This window comes from Lampetra fluviatilis, chromosome 39 (assembly GCF_964198595.1).
Source record: "Lampetra fluviatilis chromosome 39, kcLamFluv1.1, whole genome shotgun sequence".
NCBI lineage: Eukaryota > Metazoa > Chordata > Hyperoartia > Petromyzontiformes > Petromyzontidae > Lampetra > Lampetra fluviatilis.
This window is the reverse complement of record NC_136313.1, coordinates 3425617-3444292: the sequence shown is the minus strand read 5'-3', so window position 1 is coordinate 3444292 and position 18676 is coordinate 3425617. Positions and strand designations below refer to the sequence as shown.

The 18676-nt window shown below is 51.5% G+C and overlaps 1 protein-coding gene across 4 annotated transcripts in view; it reads right to left on the bottom strand.

Annotated features, from left to right (window-relative positions):
* Window positions 1-123: 123 nt before the first annotated feature.
* Window positions 124-18676, bottom strand: part of ELP1 (elongator acetyltransferase complex subunit 1) — a 34871-nt gene continuing 16318 nt past the window's right edge. For 2 of the 4 annotated variants that reach the window (XR_013639722.1, XR_013639723.1), the window contains exons 18-31: window positions 18002-18075; window positions 17680-17758; window positions 17513-17592; window positions 16471-16653; window positions 15474-15559; window positions 14312-14485; window positions 13846-13969; window positions 13410-13507; window positions 12424-12628; window positions 11696-11757; window positions 11201-11263; window positions 10639-10699; window positions 9513-9626; window positions 9229-9333 (exon numbers count right to left, since the gene is read on the bottom strand). Coding sequence is in view for 1 of the 4 variants with exons in the window: in XM_078874478.1 (XP_078730604.1) it covers window positions 3746-3825; window positions 5243-5321; window positions 7435-7583; window positions 8366-8493; window positions 9207-9333; window positions 9513-9626; window positions 10639-10699; window positions 11201-11263; window positions 11696-11757; window positions 12424-12628; window positions 13410-13507; window positions 13846-13969; window positions 14312-14485; window positions 15478-15559; window positions 16471-16653; window positions 17513-17592; window positions 17680-17758; window positions 18002-18075 (1962 nt within the window). In the remaining 3 variants the exon portion in view is untranslated. Of the gene's footprint in view, window positions 3826-5242; window positions 5322-7434; window positions 7584-8365; window positions 8494-9206; window positions 9334-9512; window positions 9627-10638; window positions 10700-11200; window positions 11264-11695; window positions 11758-12423; window positions 12629-13409; window positions 13508-13845; window positions 13970-14311; window positions 14486-15473; window positions 15560-16470; window positions 16654-17512; window positions 17593-17679; window positions 17759-18001; window positions 18076-18676 lie in introns of those variants that run through there. The other 2 variants (XM_078874478.1, XR_013639724.1) reach the window with 2 other exon arrangements.

The following is an 18676-nucleotide window of genomic DNA, read 5'->3' as shown; positions in this document are numbered from 1 at the left end:
CCACTGACAAAAAGTATCTCAAAGGGGAGCGCGGTGGCAAAGTGGTTAGCGCACTGCACTCTGAATCGTACGCAGACATACCGTAGAGACTGTTTTTACAACAACAAAAAACATAAAGGGAGCGGGAATGATATTTGTGTTTATTTATAAGAACGGATGACAGATACATTCTCTATACTGCACATACACCGCTAAATTGGCAACTGCAAGGAGCCTGTAACTGTGGCAGACAGTTTTGAAAGCGAGACAGGACGCAGCTTATAGCCCCTCTGTGAATTCCAATATCTTCCACGGTTAAAATCAGTTGTCAATAAGCTTAACTCGGAGTTAAACACTACACAAAGTACATTCACTGCTCAATCCAGCAGATGCAGCAGCTAACTCGGAATCGAGCGGACTTGGACCTTGCCGACTTTCTATCAGCTTCAAAAGCCACGGGAGACGTATTACTCGATTCACCAATGTTTGGTGGAAATCGTAAATTATTTTTAAATACTTTATATTAAGTTCACTTGCTTGCGTGCGCGCTTACGACCGTGCAAATCTTTCGGTCGTTTTTTAACCCACTTCCCGTGATCCAATCGAGCTGACATTTTGCACACAGACTCGTTGTGCGTGACAATTTATTCTCGTGAAAATGTTTTTCCAAAATTTTACACTTTTTAGGAAAAAATAATTATATTTAATTACCAATTGCTTAATGGTGGCAGGCAATCATCTGACCCATAGGTGGCAGCCATCTCAAGCCAGAGGACGAGAGGACTCTAGCCGCCACGCATATAAAGGATTTATAGTGAAAAACTTTGTTTTTACGGGTTAATTTTTTGCGATCGTTGAGCACGAGATACGCAAGCGAGCTTCAGGCTGGCCTTGTCCTCCGTGGTGAAACCCGTCCACCTCCTCCAATCCACGCGAGTTTGTGGGGGCAGAATTCTAAAAGTTGGTTTTCAGATCGTTGCGGTCTTAAGCAGAGACTCAACAACGGTTGTGCCAACATTTAGCCTCCTAGCCCCTTTTAGAACACCATTTCAACTTAACCTCAATCTGTTACAATTCATTTGCAATGTGTGGCCACGTACGACGCGAAATAAGTTTTACATACATAACGGTCACTGGGTTTCTGATAAATAGGACAAATGACATGGCACTTATATATGCGTACATTCAGCCCTTTATCAATCCACCACTGGACAAGGCCTCCCAACGGTGTTCTCGGTCATCGGGGTTATTTGACCATATTTCACCACGCCAGTGGTGCTGGTGAAGACGGTGACCCAGGGCCGGTTCAGACGTCACTCGCCAACTGGTGTTAGCCCTGGCCCACAATCAAACTTTGATCGCCGGGTTTACAGCGGAGTGCGCTAACCACTGCACCACTGGTCTCAACCCCTAACGGCACTTATTTTGGGTGAAAAGGTGAATTGTATAATCGATATTTTCTGTAATTGTGATGTTTGATGGTGTTGCTGCAATGTTTTTATTTTGTGTACACAGTAAAAAATGTGTTCAGATCATGAACTAAGCCCTCTTTTTCAACGTACATTGATTATATATTTTACTAGGCTGGGACATCTTCATGCATTTCATGAGGTACAATATTTTAGGGAGAGTAATGCCATTATTAGCCCAAGAAATCCTCACGGAGTCTCTCAAGACTTGCATTCAGGAGAGTCCTGCTACATTGGGCGCCACCAGTGGCGAGATGTTGCGTCCCTCGCCTGGTACGCAGGTGGTCGTGGGTTTGATCCCAACCCTGATGATGCCTGTTGTAATATTTGGAGTCCACGTGATCTCTCTCTCTCTTCGTGATGGTCGCATGGATTTTTCATGGGTCTTCTGGTTGTGCCCTCTACATTTAGAAGCATGTGTTTAGATGATTTGGCTACGATACATTCCCACGTTTGATGATGATAAGCCACTTCTATGAGCTCGCACGTGTGATCAGGTCACCTCAGTGGGCCTTACCTGGTCAAATAAAACAGTTTATCTTCTTGGTTCTTTCGGTAAAGTCACGTAGAAGGGAAATAATAAAATAATAAAAATAAAACATAATACAATACAATTCTCACGACGTTTCGGCCACAACGCAAGCAGCCGTCCTCAGGTGAAGAACAGGGCTGTCGGAAAGACAGCGTCTGAATGAACACCACCAAGCTTGGCAGCGTATATTTAAGCTGGGTTAGAGGAGGAGGGCACTTTGACAAAGGAATTTCCGACAGCCCTGTTCTTCACCTGAGGACGGCTGCTTGCGTTGTGGCCGAAACGTCGTGAGAATTGTATTTTATTATGTTTTATTAGTATTATTTCCCTTCTACGCTAGTTTACCGAAAGAACCAAGAAGATGAATCCCTGCAGTCACGAAAGCTTTAAATCGAAATTAAACAGTTTAGTTTAGAGTGTCTGGTTTGTGGGAGGCATTCGGGAGTACCCAGCGAAAACATGAATGGGCGATGTTCAATCTTCTGGCCAAATATCACAACTGCATGCCTACAACACCTGGCAAGCCCCGAGGTAGTTGCCCATGCACAAACTAACCAGGCTCAAACCTTGCTAAAGATTCCAGCGATTTGGCCAGAGACATTGATCGAACTCTTTTACAATACATTACGAGTATGCCCGTCACGACGCTTCGATTCACGCAAGCAAAACCGATTCTTCCGGTCGCAATGCATGCATTGAATCATGCATGTGAGAATAAGTCATTTGCGTTCATAACATACATGCAAATCATATGCTCATTCAGGCTAATCGGGCGAACGAAACTGTACAAACGGGACAGACGGTAAAAAAAAAAACGAGAAGCGATATGAACCTAACAATAGAAACAAGACCAAAAAGACAGTCGACAAATTTGACAATGCCTTCAATCTCCGAGTGGTGGGTTTCACAACCGCTGTTGGCTGCTGGCCATCGAACAAAGACGGTGGTCACCGCATCGCACGGCGCTTTCAGATGCGCTTCTGCGGCCGTCTGGAACGCTCTTCCTTCCGATATGAGGAAGCCGCCGGAGCTGTGCACTTTTAAGTCTCGATTGAAAACTCATTTCTTTAGAACTGCTTTTTGTTTTCTGTAGTTTGTTGTCCTTCCCCCCCCCCGCCGCCACCTCCGATCGGCACGGGTGGCTACGTACGGTGGCGAGAGAAGTTCAACATATACGTACGTACACACGCATGAGCTTCACCGTTTGGCAGAACTCCCAACACTCGCGTTGGGATTCACACGACGATGGACGCAGCTGAGCGACGGCGCACAGCGCGCTGCACAGCGACTCCCCCCACAAGGCGGCCGGCCGAGAGCCTAAGTTCGAATCCAGGAAATCCGCCCGTAAACGACTGCGTAAACAACCCATGAGATTACATTTACACTTATATTTGGATACATTCCAGCTTTGAGGATTAGTGTGGGAAAGTGCACTCACCAGTGTGTAAAGAACTGAGAGAGGCCTTTAACTGACGCAAAGTGCACTACATAAATAAGGAGCGAGTCACGCTAGGGGATCTCAGATGTAGCTCTGTAATATCCGCTTCTGTGGATGGTGTGGGGCCCACTGCTCTGCGAGTTTCCCATTTTACTCCGTGTCTCGTGGCGCGGCGGCGCGATCGGGATAGCGTTGGGAGAAAAATCCAAAACAGAAAAAGCACGCTTCACACGCTCGTGCGACCTCCACTGAGGATTCCACTGCGGACACGGGTGGCTGGGTCGATCCGCGTGTCGCTCCGCGTGTCGTTCCGCGTGTCGATCCGCGTCAAACGCTCGCCGGGTCCAGCGAACGCAGCTTCCACTCGATGCTCTTGCTGAGCCGCGGAGCGGTGAGAGAGTCGTCGTCTGCGAAAGGAGAGCGGCGGCTGCGTTTGACGCGACTCCCAACCTGAGCGGCAGCCCCACAGAGATGGGGGGGTGCCGCCACTGGGCGTGCCCCCTTTCAAATGTGTGCGAGATGTGATGTTAAGTGGGGAGCGGTGGTGTAGCGGTTAGCGCCACGCTGCGATACGAACCCGGCGACGCGAGTTCGATTGCCGCTCACTGCCAACACCAGTGACCATTATCTGAACTGATTCTAGGCCCTCCCCTAGATCGACTCAGCCTCAAATAAGTACCTGGTGTGGTGGGTAAACATTGCCATTGCGCAGACAAAGACGGCCGGGCGTGGTGTTGGCCACCCACCCCCTCGTGTGCCGTGCCGGCCTTCATAGGTGCTCGCTAACAACAGCACTTGCCTCAACAGTCTGTTAAGGCCATACAGGGAATCTTTGTCTTTGTTTTTTTATATTAAACCCTCTGAGATGCCTCCTGGGTATAAAAGGGGCACTGTCAAAATCACGATCGTCGATTGAAAATAAAAACTACAAACTGACAAAAGGTAAAGGTGGAGGGCTGCAATTGACTTGCTCCTGTCACTGTTGGAGAAAAGGCCTCATCAAGCATGAGCATTGGAGAGCCCCCTCTGAGGGTAGTTGGCCTACTCTTCCAGAGGTGGGAGTACCCACATTTTGCTCCACCACACACGACCTACCAATCAACTGTAGTGAGCCACTTTGCTGTGCTGGGTGGGCAGGGGTGGTGTTGGATTCAACAAACTCCTCCCATTGTTTGAAGTGCCATGCCGGGTGATTGAATCCGGCCCACTTCTGGGTTGCAATTCAAGTGGGCGCCACGGTAGCTAGGAGATGTTAACTACCTCGCCCGGTATACAGGAGGTCGTGGGTTCCATCCCAACCTTGACACCTGCGTATTTTGAGTTTCCGTGTCTCTCCCTGTGGTCACGTGGATTTTTTTCCGGGTTCCCCGGATTTTCCCTCCACATTTCGAAACAACATCATGCATTTAGAGTATTTGGTTGGCTGCTATACATTTCCACGTGATAAGCCACCTCATCGAGGTATCATTTGTGGCCAGGTCGCTTCTGAAAAACAGCTACAAAGCTCAGTGGGGCCTTACCTGGTAAAATATAAATAGTTTCGTTTTAGTTTAGAGTGCTGACTGTTACAAACCGACAGACGATACCACGAACAAAAATAAATGCACAAAACTGAGGGAAAGTCAGCAAGAAGCAACACAATGAATGTATCACTGCGAGCACAACAGGAGGGGAACACAATGCACACACATTTAATTTATCGCTGATGTAGCAAATTAACGACGTAGCAAATTAAAACTTAGTTTTTTCCGACGAGCATCTTAAGCGCACTTTTAAAAGTCACACACCATGCCAACGGCAAAACCAGGCCGTGGCGATACCAACCTTCCTGACCAGGGCTCGTTTCCCTGGGCTGACTCAGAGACGCTGCAATGCTGTTCACAGTTGAGTCCGGTCCAAACACCTGCAGGCCACCACAGGTTTGAGAACAACCGTCAATGTTAATAGCAGCAGCAGCAGCAGAACAAAAATCAATGACGGTTATGGCGATATCTGCACAAGCGGATAATCTCTCCACGTTCATCTGCAGAACTCCTCCTTGGCGGGCGGCTCCACCAATTTCAATGTCAATTTAAAGATTATTAGGTTCAAACACTTACTAATGGGAGTTGGCCAAATACCACCAATGTAGGACCACAGAACTTGGGCAATTGTTGGCGCCAGGTCTGGCCGCCTTCCCCTTTGGTCTGTGGTTTTCTCCTTCCAACCGACACCTTCGATATCCGATTGATATTCGCATCTTTGCTGTACCGCATTTTAACTTTGTTTTGGCCTTTGTCATTTTCGTGACCTAGGGCATTCTTTTCTGCGGCCGTCTGGAACGCTCATCACGAAGTCGCTGGAGCTATGCCACTTCTAAATAATCTAGATTGAAAACTCATTTCTTTAGAACTGCTTTTGGTGTTTAAATTGTTGTTCTTCACCCCCACACCTCTGATTAGCACGGTTGTCTACGTTCGGTGATTAAGTTCAATATACATACTTACAGATGCAACTTTCACGGACATGGCTATATAAAAAGCAACAAATATTATTTATTTATTAATTCATAAATTTACATCATCGTTAAGCTTACGGGAACGTTGTTGAAATAACAAAGCACGTGACCTTTCACTAAATAATTTGCCAGTTTTGTCGGCCCCAGCGATAGGCCAAATTAACCATTGCACAACTCTCCCAAGTGTGCCAACGACACTGCATTGTTGTTGGTTACCAATGAAACAAATAAAACAATCAAGACTTAATCACACCTTGCCGTACATATATAATGTACTTGTTCTAATTATTGCGACTGTCTCTTGTCAAGAAAACCTGGATATTTCTGTGACCCGTGCCCACTGTGCCTCACTCTTTCCTGGCCGTGACCGTTATGGAAGACACGCGGCGTGGGCGGTCATCAAGAAATGGTGAAGTAAAAGTTCTGGCAGCACGCCGTGCGTTGTTTTCCCTTGGTTACACTGCGCGATCCTCTTCATTCGTCAACCGCGACACGACTCGGCTCGTGCTCCCCAACACCAGCCACGCGCGCACACACAGGGGCTTCCTGAGCGGATGACGAGGTTCCAAAACGGCATCTGTTTATTCGTACGGCTGCCGGCACGTAGGTACGCCAACGGACCCTGTGATGTCAACGTGTTGGCGTCACGATTGGTCCCCCGATACGGCGCCTCCCTTTCGTCAAGATCCCTTATCCGGTGGTCGCGTGACTCGATTATAATTTTTTTGTTCACACTGATGCTGCGGGCATTTTTCAGAGCCCATGAATCAACTGCACGTTGACTCGTGTTTCATTGTGGAATACGCCATCAAATCGCCGCTGCCGACGGTGGGACACAAAATTCGCTGCCCTCCTGAGAACCTGATTTAAGCACGGGTGGCGGAAACCCAACATTTAAGAACGCCAATTCAAACCCAGGACCTTAGCAGGGGGGGATCGGAGTCACCTAGCCACCTCGGATGGAATTAAAGGATCATTAGAATTGATTTAACAGAGGCGAGATGTTAACTACCTCGGAGGTTATGGGTACAATCCAAACCCTGACGTTTGTATATTTTGGAGTTTGGATTTTCTCCCCGTGGTTGTGTGGATTTTTCTCCGGCTGCTAGAAATTTCCACATGATACGGCGCTTTGTTGAGCTATCATTTGTGGCCAGGTCAAATTAAAATAGTCTTGTAAATTCTTGAACGTGGCCTTTAGAAAATAATGTGTTTCAAAAGCAATTGTTTCAATTTAGTAATTTTCTCAAAGTCCTATGCCGACTGCTATGGGTGTCACGACGCGTAACTAATGATTAATTCTGATCCCTCCGACAGCATTGTGCGAGAGAACAGCCCGTGGAAGCGGATATCACAGAGCTGCCGCAGAGATCCCTTCAAATGACCTCTGGGTCGACAGTAGAAGGTAGAAGCACTTTAGAACCCAGTCCACGTGGGGAATGAAATCAAGTCATAAAACGAAATTCGTCTACGCCGCTGCGGTGTCTTCACGCGGCCGCTGTGGCCGCTGTGGCCGTACCGGAGCGGCTGACGTGGCCGTCGGAGGCCACACTTCAGGAAGGGCCCTCTCGACCCGCAGCAGAAGGGAACTCAGCTCGGCCTGGAGCTCCAGACCCTCGGCCTCCCAATCGAAGAGCAGCAGCATCCTCAGCAGGTGCCCCACCTCGGCTAGAGGGACCAGGCACGCAGGATCAGCAGCAGCACTTTCACTTCTCCACCACCAACACCACCGTCCCCATTATCGTCATCATCATCATCATCACCATTAGGCGTCAATAATTCGATACGAGCCTATGGGTCTCCATGTAAGTCTATGGGGCTCTTTGTAAGTCTGTGCGTATCTATGTAAGTCTGTGAACCTACCACCTGTGATGCACCCGGCCACCTCTAACCTTATCTAGAGTACGGTAAACATTTACAATGCAAGTCCTTCCAGTGGCCTATTTAGCCGTTACACGGATAGCGAACTACTGGGTGCTGTCGGCACTCGCACTCGCTAGCGCACTCGCTAGCGCCCTCGCTAGCGCCCTCGCTAGCGCCCTCGCACTCGCTAGCACACTCGCACTCACTAGCGCACACGCTAGCGCACTCGCTAGCGCCCTCGCACTCGCTAGCACACTCGCACTCGCTAGCGCACTCGCTAGCGCACTCGCACTCGCTAGCGCACTCGCTAGCGCACTCGCTAGCGCCCTCGCACGCGCCCTCGCACTCGCTAGCACACTCGCACTCACTAGCGCACACGCTAGCGCACTCGCTAGCGCCCTCGCACTCGCTAGCGCACTCGCACTCGCTAGCGCACTCGCTAGCGCACTCGCTAGCGCCCTCGCACTCGCTAGCACACTCGCACTCGCTAGCGCACTCGCTAGCGCACTCGCTAGCGCCCTCGCTAGCGCTAGCACACTCGCACTCGCTAGCGCACTCGCCAGCACGCTCGCACTCGCCCGGCACACCTGTGCTGGCGTCGACGGCGCGCGCGATGTCGCCAATGGCGCCCAGCAGGGCCGGCTCCTCGCTGGGGCTGCCCTCCCGCAGGCTGTGCCGCTTCCGCGCCGCCTTCCTGCGGTTCTTGGACGACCGCCTGCGCAAGCGTTCGGTGACTTGCAGCGTGTCTGTGGGTCTCTGTGCGAGTCTGTGGGTCTTTGTAAGAGTCTGTGGGTTTTAAGAGTCTGTGGGTCTCTGCGCGAGTCTGTGGGTCTCTGCGCGAGTCTGTGGGTCTCTATGTGTGTCTCTGGTCTCTATGCGAGTGTACGAGTCTCTATGCGAGTGTACGGGTCTCTATGGTAGTCTGTGGGTCTATGTGAGCGTACGGGTCTCTATGGTAGTCTGTGGGTCTCTATGCGAGTGTACGGGTCTCTATGGTAGTCTGTGGGTCTCTATGCGAGTGTACGGGTCTCTATGGTAGTCTGTGGGTCTATGTGAGCGTACGGGTCTCTATGGTAGTCTGTGGGTCTCTATGCGAGTGTACGGGTCTCTATGGTAGTCTGTGGGTCTATGCGAGCGTACGGGTCTCTATGGTAGTCTGTGGGTCTCTATGCGAGTGTACGGGTCTCTATGGTAGTCTGTGGGTCTCTATGCGAGTGTACGGGTCTCTATGGTAGTCTGTGGGTCTCTATGCGAGTGTACGGGTCTCTATGGTAGTCTGTGGGTCTATGTGAGCGTACGGGTCTCTATGGTAGTCTGTGGGTCTATGTGAGCGTACGGGTCTCTATGGTAGTCTGTGGGTCTCTATGCGAGCGTACGGGTCTCTATGGTAGTCTGTGGGTCTCTATGCGAGTGACGCGGCTCTCGTACCCGGAGATGCGCGAGTTGCTCTGCGAGTACTTGGAGCTGAGCACTCCGCTGCTCGCAACGCTGCTCGCAACGCTGCTCGCGTCCGAGTACAAATCGCACTCCGGTCCCTCGTCGTTTCCTCCATCGGCTTAAAGAAAAAACAAACGCAATCGTGACATTTTCAGTGAAAACATAGCAATACAAATCAGGAAAAAAAATCACGAATACGCATGGATTCTGCAACGCTGCACGACAATGCATCTGCGCCATAATTTTCGCCGCGAGCCTGCGAACGCGCGATGACGGCGCTCGGCGCGACGGCCTCACCCAGGAGGTCGTGTCGTGCCCGCTCCTTGTCGGCCCGAACCACGGCGAGCCGCGCCACGTGGCGCTCAAACAGCGCCGCCTGCGCCCTCACGCTGGCCATCTGCTGGCCGTGCGCTTTGCCCGACGGGAGGGTCGGGAGAGAGAGAACGCCAGGGGGCCTCGATTAGCGCGGCGATACAAGCCACGGGGGGGCGCGAGCGCGGCCGTTGGATCCGGTCAAGCGCTGCGCATGGCGCGGCACCACCAACTGCACCAAGCGTACGACGCACAGAAGCCTTTCTTGAGATCACCGACTCACACGGGTTCATTTTGTAGTTTTTGTAAACACGGTACCATGACGGAGACAAGCGTGGGACTGAAACGTCAGATTTCACCCTTTCCCGGTGCGAGATTTCAAGTTGCAGGGTGGGACCTGTTCACCTTTGAATGTCAGAACGCGTAAGCGGTTCAGCATACATTTTATTTAGAGAGGCATAGCGCCGTTGTTTTTAAAGACGTCGCACTCACCGCAGAGAACCGTGGGCGACATGACCGCACATTATAACAACTGTGCCACACGCCCTCCCGCATGGCCTTGCGGGGGCCTCGGTACCGACAAAGTTCTATTATCTTCTTGGTTCTTTCGGTAAAGTCACGTAGAAGGGAAAAAAAATAATAATAAAAAAATAACATAATAAGATACAATTCTCACGACGTTTCGGCCACAACGCAAGCAGCCGTCCTCAGGTGAAGAACAGGGCTGTCGGAAAGACGCTGTCTTCACCTGAGGACGGCTGCTTGCGTTGTGGCCGAAACGTCGTGAGAATTGTATTTTATTATGTTTTATTGTATTACTTTATTATTTCCCTTCTACGTGACTTTACCGAAAGAACCAAGGAGATGAATCCCTGCAGTCACGAAAGCTTAAAACCGAAATTTAAAGTTCTATCATTTTTTATTCCACTTCCATCCTGATAGTGTACACGCACGTCATCGGAATGGGAAAGGGTTACTCGGGCCCATTCCAGCGAGCGCACACACAGCAGCACGAGCAGGTGCGGCGAGAAGGGACTGGGCCTCGCCTGTCACGCCGACGGCCACGTCGCCGGCGGGCGAAAGGCGACGGGCGCGCGCGTTTATCCCGTACCTTCCTTCACCGCCGGCTTCAGGTTGGTCTCCAGCAGATCCAGTCGGTTGTGCTTGTGGATCTAACGTGGGCGCGCGCGGTCAACAGGAGCGGAAACAAATCCAGGATTAACTTAATTCGTATATGGTTGTGCTTTTGATATGGTAAAGAGTTGTACAATTGGGAATAAAAAAAACATCTGGTGTTTTGTTAAACAGACCGTGGCATCTGCAGCAGTTGCGGGGACCATACCAGTCATCCACCAGTGGACTACCAGTGGACCACCTGTGGACCACCAGTAGACCACCAGTAGACCACCAGTGGACCACCAGTGGACCACCAGTAGACCACCAGTGGACCACCAGTGGACCACCAGTAGACCACCAGTAGACCACCAGTGGACCACCAGTGGACCACCAGTAGACCACCAGTAGACCACCAGTGGACCACCAGTAGACCACCAGTGGACCACCAGTGGACCACCAGTAGACCACCAGTGGACCTCCAGTGGACCACCAGTGGACCACGCCAGTCGTCCACGCACCACAAGTCTGGAACCACAGGATCAGCCAGAGGCACTCACCAGCCGCATGGCCTCCTCCCAGGCTCCTCCCTCCGTGAGCGTCACCACAGCTTCTTCGTGGTCCTGCCCAGAGACACGACCACGGACAAATAACATCCTCGACCTCGTTCGCACAATGAGGCAGGCGCTGTTTGCGAGCGCCTATTAAGGCAAATAATTTAACGTAAATTTTTTTTTGTCCATCGACCTATTGGCTTTCTAGAGGTATGTTAGCACATGGCTTAAGTATGCAAAACTCCAGAGTGGCTTCAATCTCCTGGGTCTCATCAGCAGTCAGGACCTTTTGAACAAATGTGAATAAAACGAGCGGAGGTCTGCTTATTTATTTGATTGCCCAGAAATCTCCACAACAACGCGTGCAGAGTCGGGATCGAACCCACGACCTCCTGTATAACAGGCGAGATAGTCAACATCTCGTCACTGCAGCGCCCATGCTGTAACTACTACGAGGGCAAGTGTCACGGCAATCCACTGCGCCACATCCTCTCCGCTCACCTCTGCATACTGCTCCAGGAGACAGGCAGCTTCCACGTGCTTTCTCTGTGCGGCCAATTTTTCTAGAGGAACAGGAAAAATACGTAAATAATTAATCATATCAACCAGAGCTCTTTAACCGTATTATCTGGCGGAACGGGATAAAATAAGTGTGAGCTGGGGGATCACGTGACATCACATGTGAAACTAAACTTTTTATTTTACCACGCAAAGCTATGTAGGTCTTTTTCAGAAACGACCTGGCTATCACAAATGACAGCTCAACGAAGCGGCTTATCGCGTGGAAATGTACGTCGGCCAAATACTCGAGACGCGTGATGTCGATTCTAAATGTGGAAGGAAAAACCGGAGGACCTGGAGCAAAATCCACGTGACCACAGGGAGAACATTTAAACTCTAAATATACAGCAGCAGGCGTCGGGGTCGGGGTCGAACCGACAACCTCCTGTATACCAGGCGAGGTAGTTAACACATCTCGCCACCGCGGCGCCCCCTCGTTAATGACTGTATCAAGTCACTTGATAATTGTGCTGTGACGGTTCCACCTGAAGACGGGGGCTTGTGTTGCCTCCGAAACGTCGCGATTTCATTTATTTGTTTTCGTTTTCCTTTTTTCACCTACGTGACTTTACCGAAAAACCAAAGAGTGAGGATCCTTGCGGTCACGAAAGCTTCAAATCTAGAACGCACAAAAGTCGTGGAACTCCCCACGCCCCCTCCCGTCTCACCGGCCATGTCGCGCGCGAGCCGCGTCAGCTCCAGCGCCGGGTAGCCGAGGCTCGTGGCGGCGCACAGTGCCTGGCGCCAGCAGCCGGCGTCGCGGAACGCGGCCAGCGCCGCCTGCCACAGCGCGGCGCGAGCAAACACCAGGCCGGCCTCGGCACCCAGGTGCCGCTCCTCCAGCAGGTGGCGGCCAAACGCCTCGCTCAGAGCCTGGGGCACGCAACCACAACAACAGCTGCAGCAACAACTACAGCAACCACGGCTAGAGCAACAACAGCAGCAACTACAGCGACAACTACAGCTGCAGCAACAACTACAGCAACCACGACTAGAGCAACAACAGCAGCAACTACAGAAACAACTACAGCTGCAGGAACAACTACAGCAACCACAACAACAGCTGCAGCAACTACTACAGCAACCACGGCTAGAGCAACAACAGCAGCAACTACAGCAACAACTACAGCTGCAGGAACAACTACAGCTACAGGAACAACTACAACAAACACAATAACTACAGAAACCACAACAACAGCAACCACAACAACGGCAACCACAACTACAGCAACCACAACAACAGCAACAACAAAGTAAATCAGTATACATAGCGCCATTCACACAGTGCCTCACAGCGCTTTACAAGAGATTCCCGGTAAAGACCCTTAACATTCAAACTTGGAGGTAAATAACCGCTTACAGAGACGGATTACGCAAGCGAATTTTTTTTTTCATTTTCAGACGAGCCCTTAAAAAACCTCGACTGACGAGGCCTGTGCCTAACGGTGTGGAAGGAAACGCGCTCCACAAACGAGGCGGCCGACCGCTGAAGGCTCCGTTACCCTCCCCGAAGCAGAATTGCCCGACCCGAACTCGTACTCCCCCGCCCGCCACAACCCCCCGAGGGCGTTCCCGCAGCACGCCACCCGTGTCTAACCTGCGCCAAGCTCCCCCAAGCTCACGCCGCGTGCGAGCGTGTGCACGCGCCGCTCACCGTGTACTCCTCGCCGCCGCACGGGAAGAGACGGAGCGCCTCCCTGTAGAGCGCGCGGCTCCGCGCCAGGCTCAGCAGCTCGGGAAAGCGGTCCCGCCCTGCCAGGGTGGCAAACGGAAGATGTCCCCCGCTCGGCTTCAGGCCCCGAGGCTTCGGGCAAGCGACCGTTACGTTTGGAAGAGGGAGGTGGGAGGGGGGTGGTGTGTGGTCGTTCCAGCTGTTAGCGGGCAGGGACGGGGGGTTTGAGGTGCGTCTCGAGAAACGGGGCCTACGATGCGGGGGACGCGCCGCCATCGCCATACGATGTCGCCGCGCAAGTTGGGGTAGAAAAAAAAAGTGGAGTTTTGCGAAGAGCAGCCGGGCTATAGGAGTTGGCAATGATTATCCGCACCACAGCTGCCCCGGCAGGGCACACCCACCGTACCCGCGGACTCACCGCATCGGCTCAGATGCACCAGGGCCTTGCCGTAGCGCTTCAGGTGATTGTCGATGCTGTAGCGCTGGTAGTTCGTCTCCATCCTCTTCAGCTCGTTCAGGAAGGGCAGGTATTCCTTGGGGTCCTGGGACGTCAAGAGGTCAGGAAGAGATTTAGTCAGGAGCTGCAGCAACATTTGTTGTATGTCGACCTTCTTTCACACTGTACATAGCCAACCGTGCTAATCGGTGTGTGGTGCCGGCCACACCATCCTCTCGTGGGTTGTACCGGCCTTTCATAGGTGCTCGCGAGAGCAGCACTTGCTCCAACAGTCTGTTAAGGCTATACGGGAGATCTCCACCTTTTTATTTTTGTTTCCAATTAGCGCGGTTGGCTACGTACGGTGCAAAAGAAGTTCAACATACATACGTACGTACACATGCACACACGTGCGTGCGTGCTTGTCCACGCCCGTGTACGTGCGCACCTTCTGCGAGCGCTGAGCGACCATGAGCACGAGGCGGAAGTCGTAGGTGCCGAGCGCGCACTCGTACAGCTCGCCCTCGTCCACGAGCAGCAGCAGGTAGCCCAGCCCCTCCTGCGCCCTCCTCTCCGCCTCCTCCGCACCTCCGTCGCCCGCCCCCCCCCTCCGCTGCTCGCTCTGAACGAACGGACGGACGACGGGACGCGGATTTGCACCCTTTAACGTCGGCTGCGATGCCGACGGCGCATTACACTGGTCAACACACTTTTTTTGGAGTAAGGTATTCCAACGGTTTTAATGTATCTTCTTGGTTCTTTCGGTAAAGTCACGTAGAAGGGAAGTAATAAAATAGTAAAAATAAAACATAATAAAAAAAGTCACGTAGAAGGGAAGTAATAAAATAATAAAAATAAAACATAATAAAATGTGTTTTATTTTTATTATTTTATTACTTCCCTTCTACGTGACTTTACCGAAAGAACCAAGAAGATGAATCCCTGCAGTCACGAAAGCTTTAAATCGTAGTTTAATGTAATTTTGGGGTGCTGCTTCCAAATGTGGCATCAGTTTTTGTCTATCACATCAGGTTTTTGAGATATCAAATATTGCATTTTCAATAAAAACTGCAGAAGAAAAATATTAAATAAATGTGGATATCTACATAAAATGATATTATAAACACACTATCCTAAAAATACAGCACCATATTTTAACACTAAAGCAGTCACTGACTCGCAACAACTTGCAATCATAAGTGACAGAGTTAATTTCGGGTAAAATCAATGAAAATGGGGTATGCCGATAGCATAAAATGAGATGTGATAGAGCAAATCTGAGATCAGATTTGGAATCAGCACCCTGAAATTAGTCTAAAACAGCTGCAAAAGTCCAGGCCAGAAATTTTTTTATTTTTTTTTGTTGACCAGTGTTATTTAGAGTTAACACGCCGGCAGCATTAACCAGGGCGGCCGACCGGATTGGAACTCTGAACCTCTGCAAGAGACGCTACCGTTGGGCCACACTTCACAGCTTCACTCCTTCTGACGGATTCCACAGCTGTTACAAAGTCGACATCCAACCACCAAGATGTGCACTCACAGTCTCTTTACAAACACCTTGCATTTCTAAGTCCCCCCCCCTCCCCGCCGCCTCGAACGCCGCTCACCGGCCACGTCGCGGACTCGCATCAGAGCCGTCTCCACGTCGGGCTCCTTTCTTCTCACCAGCGCAGTCAGAATGGACAGGAAAAACCTGAGCGGACACAAGCGCACGCACGCAATGCAGCCGGGCAAACCAGTTAAGATCCTAGCCCCAAATTAAGCGTTTTTCACTCGGCATTATTTTGCACGTTCTGTGTTGTACGTATGTAGGTTGTAAAAAAAATTCGTTTTCAATCTGAATTTAAAAGTGCACAGCTCCCAGTGGGGAGCTGTGCACTTTTAAATTCAGATTGAAAACTAATTAGTGGGGAGCTGTGCACAAGATCGTTCCAGACGGCCGTAGAAGCGCATCTGAAAGCGTGCGGTGCAGTGACCGTCTTTGTTCGATGGTTAGCCACAAGCCACTGTGAGGATGACCGGAGTTCGCGTGATGGAAGAGCGGGGGGGGGGGGGAGGCGTGGCGTCAGTGAGATGCACGAACCCGTCTCAACGCTGTGGGATGTTGGTGAGGTCATCGCCGTGCACTTGCCCGCCCGCATACCAGCCAGCCAGCAAAACTTTTTTTAATAACATAGTATAATATGAAAATGGCACCAAACTGAGTTGATTTCGTTTTCGATAGTGGCGCCATTATTCGATTCACAAAATTCCGACATAAAAAAATCCAAGAGCTCTCAGTTTGTGTGGTTTTAAAGATACTTTGCACCACCCCGGCTGTATGAACAGGCGATTGAAACCTTGTTCAGTAGGATTCAATTCAACAATTCATTGCTTACAATGAATTGCTGCGTATGTGACGCAATTGCTCTCCCCATCAGCCGTTTACAGCCGGGTCGCCGCCAACCCCAAATAAACCGACCGATTGTGACCTTTAAGATACACGCGTAGCGTGCTATGCATTAGAGAGCTGTCTATTTTACAATTTACAGGGACACGGGCAGACGGGCCACGCAGCCTCCGCTCGCGTGAGTGAGTGAACGGGGCGGGCCGAGTGTGCACCACCTGTCTGGGTCCAGGGCCTCCATGGCTGCCCGCAGGCCGTCGCACACGGCGTTCACTTTGTCGGTGCTGCGTGCGCCGGGCTCGGCGGTGACGGTGGCGGTTGTTGTGCCGGTGGCGACGGCGGCAGGCGGTTGCGCCCAGCCGTATGGCACAGGGTACATGGTCCGCGCGACGTCTTCGTCCCTGTGCGAGCGAGGACATCGGTACGATCTCGTATATTTCGACGCCCGTTGTGTATTTGGAGTTTGCGTGTCTCTCTCCCTCTCTCTCTCTCTCCCTGAGGTCGCGTGGATTTTTCTCCGGGTCCGCCGGTTTTTCCCTCCACTTTTAGAATCGACGTGCGTAGGGAGAATTTGGCTGCTGTACATTTCCACGTGAAAAGTCACTTAGTCGAGCGATAATTTGCGTTAGCCAGGTCGCTTCCGAACAAGAGCTACATAGCTAAGTGGGCCTTACCTGGTAAAATACAAAGTTTAGTTGATCTATCACACAATGCACAAGTCTCAAGACTCCTTTTTCCAGAGAGACCTTTATAAGGAGTTTCTTGGGAGAGACGGAGTGGTGGCGCAGTGGTTAGCGCACTGCACTCTCAACCCAGCCGCGTTCTGTTCGATTCCTGGCCGCGGCTAACATCGGTGGCGAGTGCGATGTGAAACGGTCCTGGGCACCCACCGACAACCAACCCCACACTGACCATAACGGTGAAGTCATGCCAAGCAATCTCCGTCAATGACAGTACAGGCGGAGACCTTCATCCAGCAGTGGAATGATAAAGTGCCGGCAAATCAGCTTGCTTCCTCCATGCAAAACACGCACCCCCCCCCCACCCACCGCAACCTCCTCCTCCTGACCGCACCCCAGCACCCTGAAAGTCCCAAGTCGCTGGCACCTACCCTGCCGTGAAAAAATCCTCAAGAGCAAACTTGCCACATCCTCAAGCGATCCACCAACCCCCCCCCCCCCCCCCCCCGGGCACGACAACGCAGGGCGCGCCGAGCCGAGCGACGTCACGGCCAGACGGACGCGAGGGCCCGGCGCTCACCTGAGCTCGGTGAGGAACAAGTTGACGTTGCCGGCAGACTGCACTTGCGTCAGAAATTCCCCAATGTTGTCCATGAACGCCTGCGAAGGTGGGAAACACGGCTGAGCGGTGCGCGAGCGACGCAGAGGGGCGCGCGCCGCATGCTCTGCAAGCACGACGACACTCACCTTGGGGTTGTGATCGTAGAGAAGATTCAGGTTTATCCTCTGCTTTTTCATGCACTCGAAAGCTTCCTTGAACTGCAGGCTGCCGGGGATTAACGACACAAAGTTTATCATTATTATTTGTTTTTGGCGTAGCGCCCTCCCATACGCCGGCGTGTCTCGTCTCGATGGGCACCCCCAGTAGCAGCCGTCCCTGTGCGACACAAGGCGAGCCCAGCACCTGGCCTGCGGGATGCTGGTAGCGGCGCAATTGAAACGCAATCGGGAGAGAAAGAGCAGGATCGGGTCGATGAAACGACAGAGGCCTCGACAGTAAACGTCTCACCTGTCCAGCCACTTGCGCACCTGCGACAAGAGCAGAGCCCTGGGCTGAATCGTCTCCAGATTCCCCCGCGGCATCTGCCAGACGCACGAATGCACGCGCACGCAGTGAGTTTAACACGTAGCAGGCTTTCGCGACCAATATTATTCATAATCAACGTGTTTGGGTTTAGATCGCGTTATTTATAAATGTGTCGTAACCCTCCACCACCCGACACGGCCAATCAGTAAAAAAGTGTCACGTTGACAAAAGACAAATAGTTCACTGCTTTAGCCCACCGGTGTGTTGAAGCGTGAAACCACAACATTTACAATTTTTGAGTACTGTGACGTTTCGCTGGTAATTGCATCCAGCATCATCGGGCAATTCGCCTGAATGGTGAGGCTCTGCTCTGTCTCCCGTTCTTATATAGAGCAGCAGCAGGGTGACGTCATCATTAACTCATCAACTCAGGGCAAGCGACACACGCAGTGAGTGGCGGTTGATGCCGGTCCCTTAAGATATACAGCTCCTGTGGGGTCAGGGGCCAACAGTGCTGAGCCAGCGCCGCTGTAGAGAGCTGGTTTCGAAGCTATTTATTTTTTATTTGTTTTACAAGGCAGGGGCCACAGAGAGCTACATGGTTCTTTTTCAGAAGCGACCTGGCCACAAAAGATAGCTCAACGAAGAGACTCATCG